At 42.6% G+C, this 22,513-nt stretch overlaps 1 protein-coding gene across 1 annotated transcript in view; it reads left to right on the top strand.

The window, feature by feature from the left end:
- Positions 1 to 19,107, top strand: part of SLC28A1 (solute carrier family 28 member 1) — a 50,362-nt gene extending 31,255 nt beyond the window's left edge. Inside the window, exons 12-17 of the mRNA XM_075859424.1 lie at positions 384 to 552; positions 8,275 to 8,472; positions 11,745 to 11,826; positions 12,339 to 12,437; positions 12,910 to 13,024; positions 18,598 to 19,107. Coding sequence (XP_075715539.1) covers positions 384 to 552; positions 8,275 to 8,472; positions 11,745 to 11,826; positions 12,339 to 12,437; positions 12,910 to 13,024; positions 18,598 to 18,718 — 784 coding nt within the window. The 3' untranslated portion in view covers positions 18,719 to 19,107. The remainder of the gene's footprint in view (positions 1 to 383; positions 553 to 8,274; positions 8,473 to 11,744; positions 11,827 to 12,338; positions 12,438 to 12,909; positions 13,025 to 18,597) is intronic.
- The last annotated feature ends 3,406 nt before the right edge of the window (positions 19,108 to 22,513 follow it).

The raw sequence follows: 22,513 nt of genomic DNA, 5'->3' as shown, positions 1-22,513 counted from the left end.
TAACGGGCCCATAGACTTCTGTTAGTCACGGGTACCTTCCCGTTTTCTCACGGGAAGGTGCCCGTGCCGTTAAAAAAATAGAACATGTTCTATTTTTTCATTTTACAGGCCGTGCTGCTATACTTTATAATGGCAGCACGGCTCGCAAAAGCGGCCGGCTGCCCGTGGCCGCCCGTGCCCGGCCGTGCTCGTAATTACGAGTCGTAATTACGAGTCGCAATTACGAGCACGGTCGTGTGCATGAGGCCTAAGGATATGAAATGTGTTCATTTAGATAAACATATATCCAACTATTTATACACAAAGTGCAGATCTGATAAACATTTTGAACTATTATCACATTTGACTGCCAGTGATTTTTGTATGTTTTTTTCCATCTTAAGGGAAGAAAGAACTATACTGGAAGCCGCCAGCAATGGTGCCTCTACTTCTGTGGGACTGGTTGCAAACATTGCAGCCAATCTAATCGCGTTCATGGCCTTACTTGAGTTTGTTAATTCTGCTTTCTCCTGGTTGGGAGGAATGGTGAACTACCCTGAACTCACACTACAGGTGAGAAAGTGACAGCATATTACATTCTGTAGTTTGAGTAATGCAAAAATTTGACATGTACCAATGTTCCTAGATCACATTTACTGTTGATGTAATAATGTAATCACATTCTCCGTGTAACCCAACTTTTTTTTTTCAACAAAGCTTTTTCTTTAGAAAGGGTTAATGGATTGTGCAGACTGGTTGGACTTGACAAAATTATCTAAAGTTCCACTATACTTTCCACGTTTGTTCCCATGATTTTCAGCTTGGTGTAGCCCGGGCCACTGTGACCATAGGGCAAACGGTGCAAGTGCACCAGGCACCCAGGCAGCAGCACCATCTTCAACTGAATTTGCTTCCTACGGACGCGAATATAGTTAAAAATTTTGGAGCACAGGAGCCTAACTTAGCTCTGCTTGCTTCCTGCGGGTGATGCCAGCAAGGAGGAGGAACCTAGCAGATGGCAGCAATCAATCCCGATCCCGTAGAGGACAGCAACAGGTAAGCTCCACAGTGTGCGGGATTAGGTGATGTTTTTATTATTTTTGGAAGCACAGAAAGGCACACTATCTCTGTGGTGGGGAGACACAAAAACGGGTTAATTTAATCTGTGGGTGTATAATTACTATGTGCGTAGCACTAAGAGCAGCACTATTACATTATGGGGTTCAAAACGGGGCACTGTTAGTGTGGGGGGCCTAAAGTTAGTAATATTACTGAGGTTAATTATAGTGGGCACCATCTACTATATGGGTGAGTGGGCCCCACTCATAAGACCTTTGCACTGGGCCCACCAAGGTGTTTAAATGGCCCTGGGAATAGCCCTATATTTGTCTTTAAGATGCTCTCCACTTCAATTTATTTTAGAAAAATATGATTAGTACTATTGCCTCCTTATTCCCTTCCCTGCTGTCAGCTCAGTGACAATTCAGACAGCTTGGTGAGTATACCCTGCCTTAAAACCACAGTCTTTTTAATGAGGTTGTCAAGCTGCATTTCCTCAACAACTAGTCTTCATTTAGTTTACTCAAGTATTTACCTCAATGCAGAATTTCCACCCTTGGACATCATCAAAATGACCCTTCGACATCATTTTTCTTTTTTATAGAAAGAGGTCCAAAATTTTGAGCTGATTAATTTCATGAAATATTGTTATAGCAGGCAGAACTCCCATTTTCTGTTACAGAGCCAAATATTCCCACCCATAGCTAAATAATAAAATAGTTGTTATGTGCCTATAATAGTGTGGGGAAAAATTCTCACCCTTAAAAGGGACTTTTAATATCTTTTATGCTATTTTATCCCTATAGATGGCATACTGTATGAGTAGAGCCCTGTTCAGCCTACTGCGCTTGTGTGGCCAGTCTGTCCTTTGTAATTAAGTTGTGTTTTACCTAAGCCCCACAGTACATTTTGCAGGCAGCAAGAATTGTATTGTCTATCAGCAGAGAGATTAGGCCTAAAAACATTATGGTGTTAAAGGTGGACATTCACTTTAAATGCCTCAATAGTAATACGTCCTGTCTTTCTAATTCTAATTTCTAATTCTAACTTCTCCCCACCCTATTAAATTGTACTCATTTATTATAACTATTGCGGTTTCCGGACTGGAAAACTTCTGGGGGGGAGTGCATTGTGTTTTTTTCTTCTGTCGGTTAGTTGAGGTTGTATAGTGAATTGTACAGCAAAAGTTAAAGGTTTTTAACCAAGGTATATTGGAAAACATGGAGGGGAAAACATTTTTGAATATCAGACCACTGTAGCGCTTAGCATTACAGTAATATATATATATATATATATATATATATATATATATATATATATATATATATATATATATATATATACACACAGATAAATATATGTGAATGTTAATGCGAAGACTAGAGTGACTGTAATTCCAAGGTATTCTAGTTGATTAGCAAATACGTTATATATTAACTCTGTCATTATATATTAACCTTACAATTTCTTTGTAAGGGTTAGGCAGCATGATCTTTATCATGGAGGTAGCTGACTAAATAGGTTATTTAGTGGTCCATTATTTATAGTGTATGCACGTATGCAGTATTAAACTTTAGTATAATAAATAAAGTGTCAGCTTATACCTCACAACCTATCCTTCTCAAAAAAAGAGATACTGTGCTGGAAAAAATGTTAAACCCAACTTTGCTCTGTGAGTGTCTGTGCTGTACACAATATTTGATCCTCTAAAACCTACTGTGGCCACATTTCTCAATGACGAGTCCACTGATCCATGACAAGACCACAAGCCACAGCATCCCCCCATGTATGTCCACTTTCTGGTAAACATAGCATCAGCCTCTAGTGACCCTGTTCAAAACATCCATTGTGAAGAACATGTATAGCTTTACTAGTGGCATTAAAACAATCCTATATTCATAAAGTAGTGCCCAAAACAAAATACATGCTTATGCATTTCAAATCCATAGGTTCATATTCAGAGCAGATGTGCAGAATGGATTACAACAATATTAAAGCCGTACATGTGAATCATTGGGTTTTGGTTTATATGTACAATTGAATGTACTGAGTTGGATGTTGGCATTGACTGACTTGCTCTGATTAAGAATCTATGCAATGTCGTAGTTATAGGGGTTGCAGCATTTGCAATTTGCGACCGAGCGCCGAAGTCAAGGGGGGGGGGGGTGAAGCTCCCCACACCTCGTCTATAAAAAGTTACTATAGTAACTGGGGCCTATGTAATAAAATACACGGGCCTCTGTTACTAGAGTAATAACAATTGTACTTACCTTCCTCGTTCCTGAGCGCAGCGGAGGTCCTGGCAGGGGCGTAACTAGGCAAGACTGGGCCCCATAGCAAACTTTTGACTGGGGCCCCCCCTCCCCTGGGTGTCACACAACCCCCCCTTGTAGATAGTGCCTTTTTTACAGCCCCCCTGTAGATAACGCCATACACCCCCCTCTAGAGAATGCCATACAGCCCCCCCTGTAAAGAACGCCATACAGCCCCCCTGTAGATAACGCCATACAGCCCCCCCTGTAGAGAACGCCATACAGCCCCCCTGTAGAGAAAGCCATACAGCCCCCCCTGTAGGGAACGCCATACAGTCCCCCCTGTAGGGAACGCCATACAGCCCACCCCTGTAGGGAACGCCATACAGCCCCCCTGTAGATAACGCCATACAGCCCCCCTGTAGATAACGCCATACAGCCCCCCTGTAGAGAACGCCATACAGCCCCCCCTGTAGAGAACGCCATACAGTCCCCCCTGTAGGGAATGCCATACAGACCCCCCCTGTAGGGCACGCCATACAGCCCCCCTGTAGGGAACGCCATACAGCCCCCCCTGTAGGGAACGCCATACAGTCCCCCCCCTGTAGGGAACGCCATACAGCGTCCACCCTCCCAAAAAAAGCCGACCTACAGTGTGTCCTACAAAAGACATGTATCCCCCTATCCACAGAATAGGGGATACATGTGTGATCGCTGGCATTGATAGGGAGAACGGGGGACTGAAAGTCCCCTTAAGTTCTCCATGACTAACCTCTGACTTCTGGAGTCTGCGCAGCTCAATAAAAATGAAGGGAGCACTGGTCACGCATGCGCACAAGCGCGACCGGCGCTCCATTCATTTCTACTGAGCTGCCGTCACAGACCCCGGAAGTCCGAGGTTTGTGATGGAGAACTTCAGGGGACTTTCAGTCCCCTGTTCTCCCTATCAATTCCAGCGATCACACATGTATCCCCTATCCTGTGGATTTGGGATACATGTCTTTTGTTTAATGGCAGAGCGGGGAGATACCTCACTGCTCTGCCGTAGTGTTAAGTGGCGGTCACGCTGTAGCAGCCATAGAATCTATGCAATGTCGTAGTTATAGGGGTTGCAGCATTTGCAATTTGCGACCGAGCGCCGAAGTCAAGGGGGGGGGGGTGAAGCTCCCCACACCTCGTCTATAAAAAGTTACTATAGTAACTGGGGCCTATGTAATAAAATACACGGGCCTCTGTTACTAGAGTAATAACAATTGTACTTACCTTCCTCGTTCCTGAGCGCAGCGGAGGTCCTGGCAGGGGCGTAACTAGGAAAGACTGGGCCCCATAGCAAACTTTTGACTGGGGCCCCCCCTCCCCTGGGTGTCACACAACCCCCCCTTGTAGATAGTGCCTTTTTTACAGCCCCCCTGTAGATAACGCCATACACCCCCCTCTAGAGAATGCCATACAGCCCCCCCTGTAAAGAACGCCATACAGCCCCCCTGTAGATAACGCCATACAGCCCCCCCTGTAGAGAACGCCATACAGCCCCCCTGTAGAGAAAGCCATACAGCCCCCCCTGTAGGGAACGCCATACAGTCCCCCCCTGTAGGGAACGCCATACAGCCCACCCCTGTAGGGAACGCCATACAGCCCCCCTGTAGATAACGCCATACAGCCCCCCTGTAGATAACGCCATACAGCCCCCCTGTAGAGAACGCCATACAGACCCCCCCTGTAGGGCACGCCATACAGCCCCCCCTGTAGGGAACGCCATACAGCCCCCCCTGTAGGGAACGCCATACAGTCCCCCCCCCCCTGTAGGGAACGCCATACAGCGTCCACCCTCCCAAAAAAAGCCGACCTACAGTGTGTCCTACAAAAGACATGTATCCCCCTATCCACAGAATAGGGGATACATGTGTGATCGCTGGCATTGATAGGGAGAACGGGGGACTGAAAGTCCCCTTAAGTTCTCCATGACTAACCTCTGACTTCTGGAGTCTGCGCAGCTCAATAAAAATGAAGGGAGCACTGGTCACGCATGCGCACAAGCGCGACCGGCGCTCCATTCATTTCTACTGAGCTGCCGTCACAGACCCCGGAAGTCCGAGGTTTGTGATGGAGAACTTCAGGGGACTTTCAGTCCCCTGTTCTCCCTATCAATTCCAGCGATCACACATGTATCCCCCATCCTGTGGATTTGGGATACATGTCTTTTGTTTAATGGCAGAGCGGGGAGATACCTCACTGCTCTGCCGTAGTGTTAAGTGGCGGTCACGCTGTAGCAGCCATAGCGGCTGCTAGCGGAGCCTCCGGCCATGGTGGGGGCCTGTGCCGGCGGGCGACACGGGCCCCCTCATGCCGCGGGTCCCATAGCAGCCGCTATGGCTGCTACGGCGGTAGTTACGCCACTGGGTCCTGGTATCCCTTTGCGGCATAACGTCCCAACGCTATGTGCCGCATATAACGTCATGACCATGTGAGCCGCACAGGACATCACGACACTGTGAGGCGTGCACAGCAGCGCAATGCTGGATGGCATCAGGACCTCTGCTGCACCTGGAGCCGAAGAGGATGGTAAGTAAAACATTAATGTCTGTGGGGCCCTGTATTCAAGCTTACCATTAGGTAGGCTTAGATACAGGGCCCATCAGACAGGATCACACATGGGCCATGTATCTACGCCTTACATGTTGTAGGCGTAGATACAGGGCCCATTAGACAGGAGCACACATGGTGTGAGCCTGTCTGCTGTATCTAAGCCTATCACATTGTAGGTGTAGATTCATGGCCAATGTGTGATCCTGTCTGATGGGCCCTGTATCTAAGCCTACACATAGTAGGCTTAGATACAAGGTCCATGTAAAATAATTTCTGTTGAACCCTGTATCTAAGCCTACCACAAATAATTAGAAAAACGATGTGGGGTCACCCCATTTTTCATAATCAGCCAGATACAACATAGCAGCAGGCTAGCATTACCAGGGCGGGAAGGCCCACTATTTTTGGACTTTCCCAGCCAAGTAATACCAGTCTGCGGCCGCCCCAGTAACTGACCATCACTACAGATGGTTTCGTACTGAATCGTACCCGGCTCTTCCCAGCACCCCTGGTGGTGGTGGGTACCGCAGTAATAATAGGGTTTAGTGTGATCCTTTTTACTGGCTAACACTAAGCCCCGCCTTAGTAATGGACGCTGTCAATCAGCCAGTGCTTATTAATAAGGCAGTAGTAATAAAGTTTTAAAAAAGATACAAGGATAGAAAAAATATTTTATTGAAATAAAAACCCCCACACAACCCTGGTTAACCATTTTATTGAGAATAAAAAAAATCCGTCATCGAAGTAGTCCTCGAATCCGAAGTAGTCCAACAACCTGTAAAAAACCACGAACACACAAAAAAAATAGTAAAACATAAAAAAGCAAAGCAATTATTATACTTACCTTTCCTGGATCCAGCGCTGAAGCCACAATGACAGCGAGCTGTGCCCTATATCTAATCCTATCATGTGTGATAATGTCTGCTGAGCCACTGCATCTAAGCCTATCATTTGTGATACTGTCTGCTGAGCCGCTGTATCTAATGTTATCATGTGTGATACTGTCTCATGGGCCTTGTATCTAAGCCTATCATATGTGATACTGTCTGCTGGGCCACTGTATCTAATCCTATCATGTGTGATACTGTCTGCTGAGCCACTATCTAATCCCATCCATAGCTATAGGGTCATAGTGCTATAGATATGCTGTCTCCCATATATATACAGGTTATGCTTGAGAAAGGCCCTATGGAGTAGGGCTGAAACGTTGCATGTGGTGAATAAATCCACTTTTTTCACTATCAAGGTGTGCTGTCTCGTATTTTGAAAGGATATATATATATATATATATATATATATATGCCAGTAGAAAGGCAGCGGCACTGTGTTTCCAAGTGAGAAATCCTATAGTAAAGGGTGCCAGCTGATAGTCCCGATCCAAAGACCATACATGCTTGAAAAAGGTCCCAAGGTGGGACGGAAACGTTGCACTTGCCATGTTGGCACAATAAACGTCACTTTTTTTTCACCTTGATTATCGGAGTGCTGCTGGATTTTCTTTTGGGATATATATATATATATATATATATATATATATATATATATATATACTTATTTATACACATATACATACACGCACACACATTTTTTTTTGGGGGGGGGTATATGTCCCTGACATTTTAAGATTTTAGCATTGTGTATGTGGATCTAACCCACTGGGTGAGTGTCCATACCACGATGATATGATGGAATGATATTAATTTGATAGGAACAGCTTCCAGTTTCTGGTTTAATGTTGAGATGTAATATATTGTTTTGGTGTTGACTTATACCTGTTACCACTTTTTCATCTTGTGTCGATGCTTCTATGAATATATTACCTTACAACAGCTGTTTTCCCTCTTCCATGACATGACATTTCATGCAGACATCTTATCACAGTCTGATCATCAGTGGGTCTTTTTACTATTTATGTAGCCAGTATTAGGTAATAAATAAGCATTATATAGACACTATATTTTACGGTTATTTGTCACTTAATGGGAGTATTGTTTAGGAACAGCATGGCACTATTATTTAGGCATTATTATGGCAGTTTTATTTTTCAATCCTTTATTGCTAAAAAAAATAATTTGAGAGGGTCCCCCTTAGATTTGAAACAATTTCTGCATGTCGCTCCCTGTTCTGGCTCTGATCTTCTCGCTGTCACAGATTGATGTAGGAAGGAGAATTTAATGGATGTGAGACAACAGGAGCTTACATAACAATTATTCAAAAAGGTGACAATGCAAACAACTCAAATAAAAATACAGAACTTCCAGTTTTGGCACAAAGTTATTATTGTCCCTTTGAATAGAAGTTTAATTAGCAAATTTTAAATTTGTGTTTACGGATGAGACGTCACAGGAGACATTATATTGCAGTAATATGTGTTAACATTTTAATGTTTCTTCTCCAGCTAATACTTTCCTACATCTTCATGCCTGTGTCTTTTATGATGGGAGTAGAATGGGATGAAGCAGGTCCAGTTGGTGAGATGTTGGGGACCAAGATAATTCTGAATGAGTTTGTGGCATATCGAATGCTGGCTGATTATAAGGATAATCGTATGGCAGGTGTTGAGGAATGGAAAAATGGAACCAGACAATGGATTTCGGCAAGTACATTATAACAAACTACATCTATGTAATAAAATAATTGTTATAATATAATGCTTGGCAGACATTCAAGGACTGTGAAACATAATGATTTGAGCTGTTTTGTTGCAATGGAGATAAAAAAAATCATGTGCCTGTTGTCCCATACCCTTCAATTAAAGCGTAAATGTTACAAGTCTGCTAAAGTGACATAAAATTTTTACTTCTGTGCATCTCCAGGTATATTCCTATATATTCCCACTGATGTCACCTACCAAGCCTAATATTGAAAATTAATTTTACTAAGGGTTCATGTATACGGCCGTATTATGGCTCCTTTTCTAATGGAGCCATAATAGGACTTTTAAAGAGGTTCATGAGGCCTCTATCATACCTCTGTATGCCTCTGATTTCATACAAAGGAATACCAAGATTTTTCTGCCATATTCCATACGAATTCAACAGAAAAAAAATTCTGCCATGCTCCATCGGACTCCGCATGTACAAAGATATTCTTTCTAAGAACTGATTCTAGGGGAGAATATCTCCATACACATGGAGCCTGTTAGGGCCATATGAGGGGTAGGCAGAGGAAGAAATTGCCTGGGGCGCCATTGCGGGTGCCTTTACATTTATTACTAATGAGTGTATTCCTGTATAAATAATTAGGGTTTGATGAGATCTATATTCGGTTCATTAGACCTACGGGTCGCAGGTTTTGTGGTGCTGAAATGTTTGATTGTATTATTGTCATGTAAAACCAGTGTCAGAGAGTGAAAAAAAGCAAAATTCCTGTAAAATGTATGCAGGAAAGTTGTGATGGTACAGTTTGATGTGTTGTTGATGCTCCCATGTATATATGTTTATCAGTGGTGGATTAAGTAGACCATAGGCCCTGGGCTGTTCTCCAAACTTGGACCCCCCCTTCCGCACCGCCGCTCTGCCGTGTCTATAGTTGCTCTGATTCACTCTCGTCTTGACTACTGTAACTCATTACTAGTCGTCTTCCCCTCACCAAACTCTCCCCTCTCCAATCTATCCTCAATGCAGCAGCCAGGCTCATCTTTATGACCAACCGCTACACCAACGCCTCTACCCTGTGCCAGTCACTGCACTGGTTGCCCATCCCCTTCCGAATAAAATTCAAACTTATTACTCTCACCCACAAAGCTCTCCACAGTGCTGCACCTCCTTACATCTCCTCCCTCATCTCTGTCTACCACCCTACTCGGGCTCTACGTTCTGCCAACGACCTTAGATTAAAATCCTCCATAATCCGAACATCCCACTCCCGTCTCCAAGATTTCTCTCGTGCAGCACCCGTCCTCTGGAATGCGCTACCCCAGACAATCTGATGAATTCCCAATATCCACAGTTTTAAACGTGCCCTGAAAACACATCTATTTAGACAGGCCTATAACATTCCCTAATCTGACTCCTTTCCATGGCCCTCCTTTTAGATTAGTCATCAGAATAAGATTCCCTCACACTCCTTCTCTTCATGTCCGTCATACACGGATACTGGCTGGTGACCGGCTCATGCAGCTTTATGTTACCACCGCATGTGTATAAAAATGGCCGGACCATTGTACAGAACAAACACTGTTACACTTTGTGTCTCCCTTATGTCCTCATAGATTGTAAGCTCTTGCGAGCAGGGTCCTCACTCCTCAGCTTTGAATTGTAAATGAACTTTGTCACTATGTAATGTCTGATATTGTTTGTTTCATGTTCCCTCTAAATTGTAAAGTGCTGCGTAATATGTTGGCGCTATATAAATAAAGATTATTATTATTATTATTATTATTATTATTATAGTGAACACCACCTTTTTGTGTGATCATTGACAAATAGGTGTTATGATTCCCCTTGTCAAAGGGCTGTGTCCCTACATACTGACAGTCTCCAACCATCGCTGACAGTATCACACTGTGCAGGGACACATCCTCCTGACAATGGGAACGGTAACACACATTTGTCTATTAGTCCTGGGTACACAAAGATATGTAGAATACAAGGATTTCCTACAACAAACATGTCAGGAGAGGGGACAGATCCCCTATAGATCCAGTGACAGGTGACATCTTCTCTGATGGGAGTCGTTTTCTTTTCTTCTCTATCCGACGCAAACCGTTATGGCGACTTCTCCTGATGAGACGTTTTTGTCCATCACTTCAGCAGCCATTTCCAGCCCCTATCAAACACACAAATTTAGACACCAAGGCTCAGGACCATAAATTAAAAGGTTTGTTCTTTTACTCAGATTAATAAATTTGGACCCCAGACTTGATCATAGAATACATACAGACTCAGACATTCTAAACTATTGCAGTCCCCAGACCAAACCCCCCTAAACAAATACAGACACAAGAACAAGCACCCTAAATAAATATAAACCTCAGACCAGACCCCTAAATACAGACCCCAGACCTGAACCCCTAAACTAATACAGACGCCTAAATAAAGACCCCTAAACTAATACAGACCCCAGACCATATCCCCTAATCTAATACAGACCCCAGACCAGACCCCTAAATACAGACCCCTAAATAAAGACCCCTTAAACTAATACAGACCCTGGAACAGACCCCCTAAATACAGACCCCAGATCAGACCCCTAAATACAGACCCCCTAAATAAAGACCCCTTAAACTAATACAGACCCTAGAACAGGCCCCCTAAATACAGACCCCAGACATCAAACTAATACAGACCCCCTAAATACAGACCGCAGACCCCTTAAACTAACACAGACCCCTAAACATACAGACCCTAAACCCCTTAAACTGATACAGACCTCAAACCCCCTAAATACAGACCCCAAACCCCTTAAACTAATACAGACACCAAACCTAAATACAGACCAGACCCCCTAAATACAGACCCCCTAAATACAGACCCCCTAAATTCAGAACCCTTAAACAAATCCATCCCCTTATATTTACATAGCAGCTTTCCTCAGTCTTCTCTGTGGAGTCTTGCTGCTGCTCATGGAGCTGCGGTCATGTGACCAGCAGGTCTCTCAACAGTAGTAAGAACTTTAGAGATGAGGTAATGTGACCTTATGTCTAAATGTCCTTTTGCAGGACATATACAATGCTGTGTCGTCATGGTTTTTGCCGCGATTCGTGGCAAATTCGCGGCAAAAACGCGACAAAACTACATTGTACTTTGGGCGGCCATTGGCCCCCGGGAGCCTCGGGCCCCGGGCGGCCGCCCTAAATGCCCTATGATGAACCGCCATTGATGTTTATTTCCATGAATCTGATCTAAAACCAATTGTTATTTACAGGAGCGAGCAGAAACCATTACTACCTTTGCCCTTTGTGGATTTGCCAATATCAGCTCCATTGGAATAATGTTGGGAGGACTTTGTAAGTTTATTTTATTATTAAAATGAGCATTTTGAAGCTAAAAAACAACTATTAAATAATATCACTAGAATTTGCTTTGAAATCTTAAGGCCCCGTTCACATCTGCATCAGGGCATTTCGTTCTGCTCCGTCAGAGTAGCAGAACAAGGGAATGCTGGACGCAGCGGTTCCGCTACAACACAGACACCACCAGCGGCAGATGGAACCCTGCGACTTTAATGGGTTCCATCGGCTTTCCATTGGGGTTTCATTGATTTCACAGGAAACAATAGCGCAGCATGCCGCACTATTGTTTCTGGTAATTTCGGCTGGATCTGCGACGGAGGCCCTTAACGATGCTTCCAGCAAAGATGTGAACAGGCCCTAAGAGGCAAAAGACAAAACTGATTCTTTTTTTGGAGTGATTTGTAAAATTAGGATTATTATGGATGCTGATTCTGCATTCTTTTTCTAATTCATTCATTCATTATTCATTCACAAAATCATAAATTTTTTTATTTTGAATATCACAGCTACTATGGCCATGGAGCGCAAAGGTGACCTTGCCAAAGTTGTCGTTCGGGCTTTGATGACTGGAGCATGTGTATCATTTGTTAATGCATCTATTGCAGGTAGGATTCTCCTCGTTTTTTTTTTTTTTTTTTTGTTTTTTTTTAGGGGGGGGTGTTTGTGTTAAATCTTCATTATTATTTGCTGCATTTCATAGTCATGCCGCAGGGATTTTGCAGGGAAAAAAATGTACCTCTCCCTAAGAGATACAGTACAGACGTCTGGCTTATTTCCCTCTCCCCATTAAAAAAAAATGCTAAGTATATATTTAGGAGGGAGTCAGGAGAGACAGTTCAAGGAGAACGTTCAAGAAAATTATTTTAACAACATGCACATAATGATAATTGTTAATGGCTTTCTTTTTCCATCTTGATTTTTGCAGTTTTGTCAGAATGTTAATCAGTGTAGGTAACTCTTCCTGCAATAAATGTTGTAATTTAATTCATACTACCCTTGACCGTAGACAGAATCCATTTCTCATTAATTGTTAATTGAATATCCCCTCCTGCAAAATAACATTATTTTATGTTCCAGGAATTTTGTATAGCCCAAGAAATGTGGTAGATTGTATACCATTTCTTGAAGGAGTGGAGGCTTATGGGAACAAAACGTATTCTCTTTATGTTTGTTGTAAGAACATATTTGAGAGGTAAGTGTGACTAGTATATGACTGTAACTATGAATTTAATTGCAAGGAAACAAGAAATTGTCTTTATCACTTTGCTTAGTCCAGTGAATATAGAAATAAGAGCTGAACTAAGTGGTAAGCAGAATGAAGTCAAAAGTCAAAGTGCACTCTCTTTTTCTTTGGTTACATGTGGCTAAACATGGGCAGCCTTCCTGTACAACACCTATTGAATTTCATAGGCGAATAACAGCTAAACTACAAGCAATGAATTTAGGATCCAAAACACAGCCCAGGCTCTACACTTTCTACACTGTTTGCACATCACGCAGCAAGCTGTCTATAAAAAGACTGACTGATGAAGTATATTTAAGGCTTCGTTCACATCTGCGATGGGGTCCCGTTCTGACGTTCCGTCTGAGGTTTCCGTCAGAACGGGACCCTGAGCAGACACAAACTGACACCGTCGGAAACCAGAGGTTTCCGTTTCCATCACCATTGATTTCAATGGTGACGGATCCGGTGCCCATGATTTCCATTTGTCTCTTTTGTGCACCGGATCCATTGTTTTGCCGGAAGCAATAGAGAAGCAATAGCGTAGTCGACTACGCTTTTGCTTCCGGCAAGAACGGTGGGTCCGGTACACAAAAGAGACAAATGGAAATCATGGGCACTGCATCCATCACCATTGAAATCAATGGTGATGGAAACGGAAACCTCTGGTTTCCATCGGTGTCAGTTTGTGTCTGCTCAGGGACCCGTTCTGACAGAAACTTCTGATGGAACGTCAGAATGGGCCCTTAACTCAGATGTGACCGAGGCCGAAGTCGTAAACTAAACATGTCTAAAAAAATTATTTGAAATTGGTACATTTTGGTCATTGTTTAGTGTATTATGAAAGAAAGGTCAAAAGAAATGCTTATGCATTATGTTTTCAACTGCTCTTGACTGTCAGTACGGAGCTATCTGCATTCAGTGTGAGCCATACCCAGCAGGGGCGTAGCTAAAGGCTCATGTGCCACCTATGCAAAAGCTCTTCTTGGGCCCCCCCAAACTTCTCATGACTGACGGCCCGAAGCTTTCAGCTGCATCGCTGTGTCTCCTAAGTGACCCAACAATGCAGCACCAGCAGCCCGGGGCATCACTAAGGTCTTAAAACGTCAAGGGGAATAGCCCCAATACATTGATTGTCCTTCCCCCCCCAAAAAAAAAATAAGTATGTGTGTATGTATATGTGTATATAGGAGACAGCATATCTACAGCACTACAACCTTATAGCTATGGATAGGATTAGATACAGTGGCTCAGCAGACAGTATCACACATGATAGGATTAGATACAGTGGCTCAGCAGTCAGTATCACACATGATATGATTAGATATAGGGCCCAGCTTGCTGATATTGCGGCTCCAGCGCTGGACCCAGGAAAGGTAACATATGAATTGTTTTGCTTTTTCATGTGTTACAAATTTTTTTTTGTGTGTTTGTGTTTTTTTTACAGGTTTCGGTTGTTGGACTACTTCGGATTCGACGACAACTTCGATGACGGCGTTTGTTTATTATAAAAAAAATGGTTAACGAGGGTTGTGTGTTTTTTTTTACATTTTAATAAAATATTTTTCTATGTCCTTGTAATTTTTTTAAATTTGACTACTACCTCCTTAGCAATGGCCGCTGGCTGATTGACAGCGTCCATTACTAAGGTGGGGCTTAATTTTAGCCAGTAAAACCCTAACACTAACCCCCATTATTACCCCAGTACCCACCGCCACCAGGTGTACTAGGAAGAGCCGGGTACGATCCAGTACCCGACCATCCGTAGCTGGGTATCGGGGCAGCCGCAGGCTAATATTAATAGGCTGGGAAAGGCTAGAAACAGTGGTCCTTCCCACCGTGGTAATGTTAGCCTGCTGCTGCTACCATATGTTGTATCTGGCTGGTTATAAAAAATGGGGGAACCCCACATCGTTCTTTTCAATTATTATTATTTTTTTAAATGACGAGGTGTCCCCACTATTTTTCATAACCATCCATATACAGCATAGCAGCAGCCTTCCATTACCATGGTGGGAAGGGCCACTGTGTTTGGCCTTTACCAGCCTAGTAATACCAGCCTGCGGCCACCCCAGTACCCAGCTCTCCCCGACACCCCTGGTGGCGGTGGGTACCGGAGTAATAATGGGGGGGGGTTAGTGTTAGCCTCTGCACCGGCTAACACTAAGCCCCGCCTTAGTAATGGACTCTGTCAATCAGCCAGCGGCCATTACTAAAGCAGTAGTAATGAAGTTAAAAAGACAAAGAAAAAATATTTTATTGAAATCAAGAAAGACACACAGCCCTCGTTACACATTTTATTGGTAATAAATAAAGCCATCATCGAAGTAGTCCTCGAATCCGACGTAGTCCATCCACCGAACCTGTAAAAAAACACAAACACACACAAAAAAATTAGTAACACATGTGGTTCCCTTAGATATAGGGCCCATGTGTGATACTGTGTTAGACCCTGTATCCAAGCCTACCACAAGGTAGGCTTAGATACAGGGTCCAGCAGACAGTAATCTTATACAGTATAAGATTACGGTCTTCTGGAGCTTGTATCTAAGCCTACCATGTGATAGGCTTAAATACAGGGCCCATCAGACAGGATCACACATGGGCCATGTATCTAAGCTTACCATGAGGTCATGGTAAGAAGCTTAGTTACAGGGCCCCAGCAGACAGTAATATTATACAGTATAAGATTACTGTCTGCTGGGGCCCTGTATCTAAGCCTACCTTGTGGTAGGCTTAGATACAGGGCCTATTAGACAGGATCACACATGGGCCATGTATCTAAGTCTACCATGTGGTTGGCTTAGATACAGGGCCCAGCAGACCGGATCACACAATGTGTCAGTGATTCACAGTGTGAGCAAGTGACTGGAATGAAGCGGAAGTAGTGCTGGTACGAGCGATGCGGCCCCTTCCGAACAACTGATTGGTGGCGGTCCCGGGAGTCGGACCACGACCTATCAGCAGACAGTAATATTAAACTTACCCTCCTCTTTTGCCGCAGCGGAGTCCTGACTCCATCCAGCGTCGTCATTTCATACGCTGTGCACAGCTTTGTGACATCAGGACCACCGCTGCGCTCCGGAAAGAGGAGGGTAGGTACTATCAGTTGCTATAGTAACAGGGGCCCGTGTAGTTTATTACATAGGCCCCAGTTACTATAGTAACTTTATAGATGTGGTGTGGGGGGGCCGTGGGCCCACCTGGATCCGGGGGCCTGGTCGCAATTGTGACTGCTGCGACCCCTATAGTTATGCCACTGGTACACAGCAATAGTAATAATAAAGAGGTCTCACACTGAAAGCAGATAGCTCCCTGTTCACAGTCAAGGGAGAAAGCAAGCTAAACGATAATAAGGAGAGCAGAAGGAAAAGGAACAATTGCAAACTGGACATAAAGCTACTGTATATTAGCTGTGACAGAGAAGGGGCTAGATTATCTAATGAACTGAGCCAGGCAGCCAGCCCCTTCATCACATCACCGGCACACAGACAGGGGAGGGAGCTCCTTGTATCGTGAAGCTGTCACAGCCCCAGGAGCTCCACTTCTGGGACCACATCACAGGGCAGGGAAATCTGGACATCCATGCAGTTTGGAAAGTGAAAGTATATTAGTAAGTGTCTGCATTTTACATTTCCTAACTTAATAGGAACATTTTATGTTGTCAGACAACCCCTTTAATTTGTTAACTTCATTGTTCGACAACCATTTTATTGACAACCCTTTTAATTAAACTGCTGGGTGAAACTAAAAAACGCAAAATAATTTTTTTCCCATTCCCCAAAATTTTTCAAATAAAAGTTAATCAATAAGTCCCATGTACCCCAAAACATTACCAATGAAAAATACACCTTGTCATGCAAAAAAAACACGCCACATATGGCCACATCGATGGGAAAATAAAAAAGTTACAACACTTGAAATGTGGTGATGCAAATACAATTTATTTTTAAAAGGGTTTTTAGTGTGCAAACATAGTAAAACCTATACATATTTAGTCTCGCCGTAATCGTACCGACCCATAGAATAAACTAACATGTTATTTTGTGAATAAATATTGAACGGTGTAAATTTAAAAAGCGAAAATCATTGCTGGAATAGCCGTTTTTTTTCAATTCCCTCCCAAAAAAGTTAATTGAAGTTAATCAATATATTATATGCGCTCAAAAATTTTAAAATACAACTCGTCCCACAAAAAACAAACCCTCATAAAGCTATGTCGATGGAAAAATAAAAACGTTATGACTCTTAGAAATGCCTGGTCATTAAGAGGTTAAAGAGGCTCTGTCACCAGATTTTGCAACCCCTATCTGCTATTGCAGCAGATAGGCGCTGCAATGTAGATTACAGTAACGTTTTTATTTTAAAAAAACGAGCATTTTTGGCCAAGTTATGACCATTTTTGTATTTATGCAAATGAGGCTTGCAAAAGTCCAAGTGGGCGTGTTTAAAGTAAAAGTCCAAGTGGGCGTGTATTATGTGCGTACATCGGGGCGTTTTTACTACTTTTACTAGCTGGGCGTTCTGACGAGAAGTATCATCCACTTCTCTTCAGAACGCCCAGCTTCTGGCAGTGCAGACACAGCCGTGTTCTCGAGAGATCACGCTGTGACGTCACTCACTTCCTGCCCCAGGTCCTGCATCGTGTCGGCCACATCGGCACCAGAGGCTACAGTTGATTCTGCAGCAGCATCAGCGTTTGCAGGTAAGTAGCTACATCGACTTACCTGCAAACGCCGATGCTGCTGCAGAATCAACTGTAGCCTCTGGTGCCGATGTGTCCTCGCTCGTCCGACACGATGCAGGCCTGGGGCAGGAAGTGAGTGACGTCACAGCGTGATCTCTCGAGAACACGCTGTGTGTCTGCACTGCCAGAAGCTGGGCGTTCTGAAGAGAAGTGGATGATACTTCTCATCAGAACGCCCAGCTAGTAAAAGTAGTAAAAACGCTACGATGTAACACACATAATACACGCCCACTTGGACTTTTACTTTAAACACGCCCACTTGGACTTTTGCAAGCCTCATTTGCATAAATACACAAATGGTCATAACTTGGCCAAAAATGCTCGTTTTTTAAAAATAAAAACTTTACTGTAATCTACATTGCAGCGCCTATCTACTGAAATAGCAGATAGGGGTTGCAAAATCTGGTGACAGAGCCTCTTTAAGGACTATTCAAAACAAAATATTTAGTCCATGTGACTATGGACAATAAGTGGATAAAAAAAAAAATTGTATTGAGCAGCAGACCATACATTTTACATTGGCCTACATTACTAAAAATAAATTATGATAATACTAATTATAATAACAACCCTACTGTATATGTTAGTGGACATGAAATAGGGTGTGCATGTTGACAAAATGATGATGGGTTCAGCTTTCTATGGCAATTGAATCTTCACTTAAACTGTAAAATGTTATTGGAACTATAAAGTAGATTTTCAATGGACTTGCGAATTGGCCTGCCTGCAATACATGCTGATTTTTGGTTGTTTTTGAAAGGCCTTCACACTACATATGTTTTTATTCTCTATACAGCACTGAAAATATAAATGGGACACTGTCATTTGTAAATGGATGGGAAAACGTTACACACTCCACTACAGCCGTCATGAATTGCTGCAAATCTTACAGCAATCCAGTTTGCATTGGTTTGTGATGATCTTCAGCCTTTATTTTCTTGTGTATTAATGGGACAGACCGGCTCTGAAAAACATCAGCAATTGCTGGCATTTGTGAAGAACTTTTGGGAACGCTGATGTCAGCCATGTGGACTGCAGGCAGATACATACAGAAGATCAGCAATATCAATTATTTATATAGTAGTTTTGTTCAACATTTCTAACATGGATTATTAGAACACATTGATAAGCCGTCCACCTCTCGCACATCATTCACTGCAGTGGACTATTTCTGGCTGCATCATGAAGGAAACATCAAATATTAAGGCATTTGAAGCCAAGATTGTCATCGTCATCTCTTACCTCAAAAAAACTACCTAATTCTACTTTATTGGCAACATACAAAGAAGATACTTGTGTAATGTATACGTATTTAATTTATATGAAATATGTCAATATAATTGATAACATTAAAAAAAAATAATCTCCTAAATATTATATTTTTAAGGACATAAAGATGATGCCATGTTTTGTGATTTTGTTGTGTTGTTTTGCCGTAATTTTTTTTTTTAATAACCCGGCATTTTTGTGGTGTCAAAAAACGCTTTGGTCAGGAGTTATCTGAAAGTTTATAGTGAAATTTAAGACGCACTACAACAATGCTGTTTTGTTTATGCAGATTTAATGGCATTTTGGTCCTTTTTTGGGGCCGCATGGTTTTCAAAACGTAGCTTGCTCGAGTTATGGTGTTTTCTCTTGCGTTTTTCCCGTAGGCTGATCTATAGGACTGAAAAAATACCACAAAAAAACTCATTACAAATCTAATGAATAGAAAAAATCCACCAAAAATGCATTGAAAAATGCTTCAAATTCATGAAGTGTTTTTACAAGCAAAAAGAAATGCAGAAAAAAAGTATGTGTTAAGGAGGTCTTAGGCCACATGCGTTATACGTGCAAATTTGCTGCATGGATTTTCCTGCGGAAAATCTACAGCTTAAGACAGTACCAGCAAAGTCAATGAGATTTTCAAGTAATCTCATCTACACATTGAAGAATTTTTCTGTGTGTAAATTGACTTGCGGTGCAGATTTAAAAATTTCCAGTATGTCAATTTATTTTGCATTTCCGTTTCAAAATTACACATTTAGGAAAAAAGTATCAAAATATGCAGCATAAAATCCACACCTGTTTTAGCCTCAAAATGTAAAACCGCCCTGAAAAAGACATAAAAAAAATGCAACATTAACTGCGAATATAACCTGCAGAATTACGTCAATCTGTGGTTTTGATGCGGATTTACCACATCAAATTACGCAATGCCTCAGACTGGAATCACTCATACAGCTTTTGTGGCAGTTTTTTTGAGCTAAACACAGGAGTTCATACAAAAGAGGAGACATTTCAGTTTTTCCCAGTGACGGACATCATATCAGTGGTTCAGACTGTGCAGCTGCAAAGGGGCCCAGTACATATGGAGTGGGCCAATGGCACCTTAAAAACAGCTGTGTACTGTCTATTGGATTGCATGTAAGAGACTGAACAGATGACAATGTCACATTTATACATATATACAGCCCCAGAATCAAGCTCCGTACATATATACAGCACCAGAAAGAAGCTTAGTACTTAATTACAACACTAGAACCAAGTTCAGTACATACATACAGCACCAAAACAAAGCTCAGTACATAAATACAACACTAGAACCAAGCTTAGTCCATAAATACAGCACCAAAACCAAGCTCAGTACATATATACAACACAAGACCCAAGCTCAGTACATATATACAGCACCAGAACCAAGCTCCATACATAAATACAACACTAGAACCAAGCCCAGTCCATAAATACAGCACCAGGACCAAGCTCAGTACATACATACAGCACCAAACCCAAGCTCAGTACATAAACACTGCACCAGGACCAAGCTAAGTACATAAATACAGCACCAGGACCAAGCTCAGTAAATAAATACAGCACCAGGACCAAGCTCAAAACATAAATACAGCACCAGGACTAAGCTCAGTACATAAATACAACACTAGAACCAAGCTCAGTGCATAAATACAGCACCAGGACAAAACTCAGTACATATATACAGCATCAGAACTAAGCTCAGTACATATATACAGCACCAGAACCAAGCTCATTAAATTAATACAGCACCAGAACTAAGCCCAGTACATAAATATAGAACCAATCTCCATACATAAATACAGTATCAGCACAATTACAGCTCAGTACAACGATCATTTTCAAATTGAGTGTAACCCCTGCCGTATAGGCTTGTAGACCTATTGGCCCAAACAATGGTAACTATTTGCTGGAGTTGCTTTTTCACAAAAAAATCATATCACCCATCATCTCGCTGCAGATCATACAGTGACTCCAGTACTAATTAGAATATGTACATTGAGTGACTCACAGGTGGCATCTTCTCAGATTCTAGTAATTCTTTTTCTCTTTTCTTCTCCATCCGGTCCAGACCTCTATGATTACTTCTCTCGGCCATGGCCAATTTCTGCAGTTTGTTGCTCAGATGGCTTTAGCTTCTCACTTTTCAAACATTTCTACACCTATAAACAAAGCTAAAATTCCCATGGTGCCACACATTACGCCTCTAAATATAATAGTGCCAGAATATGCACCTCAAATTATTATAGCACCATACACTGTTTCCCTGACTCTACTAGTACCACACACACACACACACACACACACACACACACACACACACACACACAATGCCACACACTTCTATGTCACACACACACGCACGCACACACTCGCGCACACACACACACACACACACACACACACACAGTGCCACTGCAGATAGTACCCTGATAGATTGGGCCCCCATAGAGCCCCTGTAGATAGTGTCCCTCATAGTGCCCCCTGTAGAAAGTGCTAACTAATGTTCCTTTCCCTGCCATTCAGCACCTTTCGATGACGCAAGTGGCACGATGACATCATTGCGCCACTTGCGTCGCTGAATGGCAGGGCAAGGAACAACCGTGTCCTGCCATTGTGTCTTTCAGTCACGTAAGCAGCACGATGATTTCATTGCGCCGCTTGCGTCATTGAAAGGTGCTGAATGGCAGGGCAAGGAACTCATGTTCCTTGCCCTGCCAGCACCAGTGATCTGTTTAATTGTATCTGCATCCTATCGACACAGATCCAATTATAGTGCAGTTGGCCCCCCTTTGCAACCTTGGGCTATGGGCACTTGTCCAGATTTCCCTTAATGTAATCCACCCCTAGTAGCGATACGTGGAATTAGCTAGGGATCCAAAGGGAAGGAGGCAGACGGAGTTTGTAGTTCTCTGGACTTATTTTCTTTAGAACTTCAAATGGACCCTGGAGAGCAAATTTGTATGAGGGTATCTTCAGGAGCATGTTTTTAAGAGACAGCCATACATTTTCTCCAGGAGCATACTATGGGGGAGGTCTCGTCTTCTTATCTGCGTACTTTTTCATGCGAGAAACAGCTTGGATGATGGTAAATTTGGTCCCTGACAAAGCTATGGCGAAACACGTGTCGGGTGCGCGGCGGTGTTGTGTGGGTCTGGTCCTTTCTTGGTGGTGTCACTTGTTCTAGCTTTGCATTTTGTATGTATTTTTCTATCAGGGCAACTATATGTGCTTACTTGCTATGCTGTTATTTGTAATTATATAGCATTTCATGTCACTATCTATATTGCGTGTGTTTACCCTGATGTACTCATGTTGGGATGTACTATAATATAATACATTGATTTACTGCATTATAACAAGCCTCCTTGTAGGACCTTGACACAGTCTGTACTCATTTCCCACTTACCGCATCTCTT

Source organism: Rhinoderma darwinii, chromosome 3, assembly GCF_050947455.1.
Source record: "Rhinoderma darwinii isolate aRhiDar2 chromosome 3, aRhiDar2.hap1, whole genome shotgun sequence".
Lineage (NCBI taxonomy): Eukaryota > Metazoa > Chordata > Amphibia > Anura > Rhinodermatidae > Rhinoderma > Rhinoderma darwinii.
The sequence above is the reverse complement of the archived record's forward strand: the minus strand, read 5'-3'. Positions and strand labels throughout refer to the sequence as shown.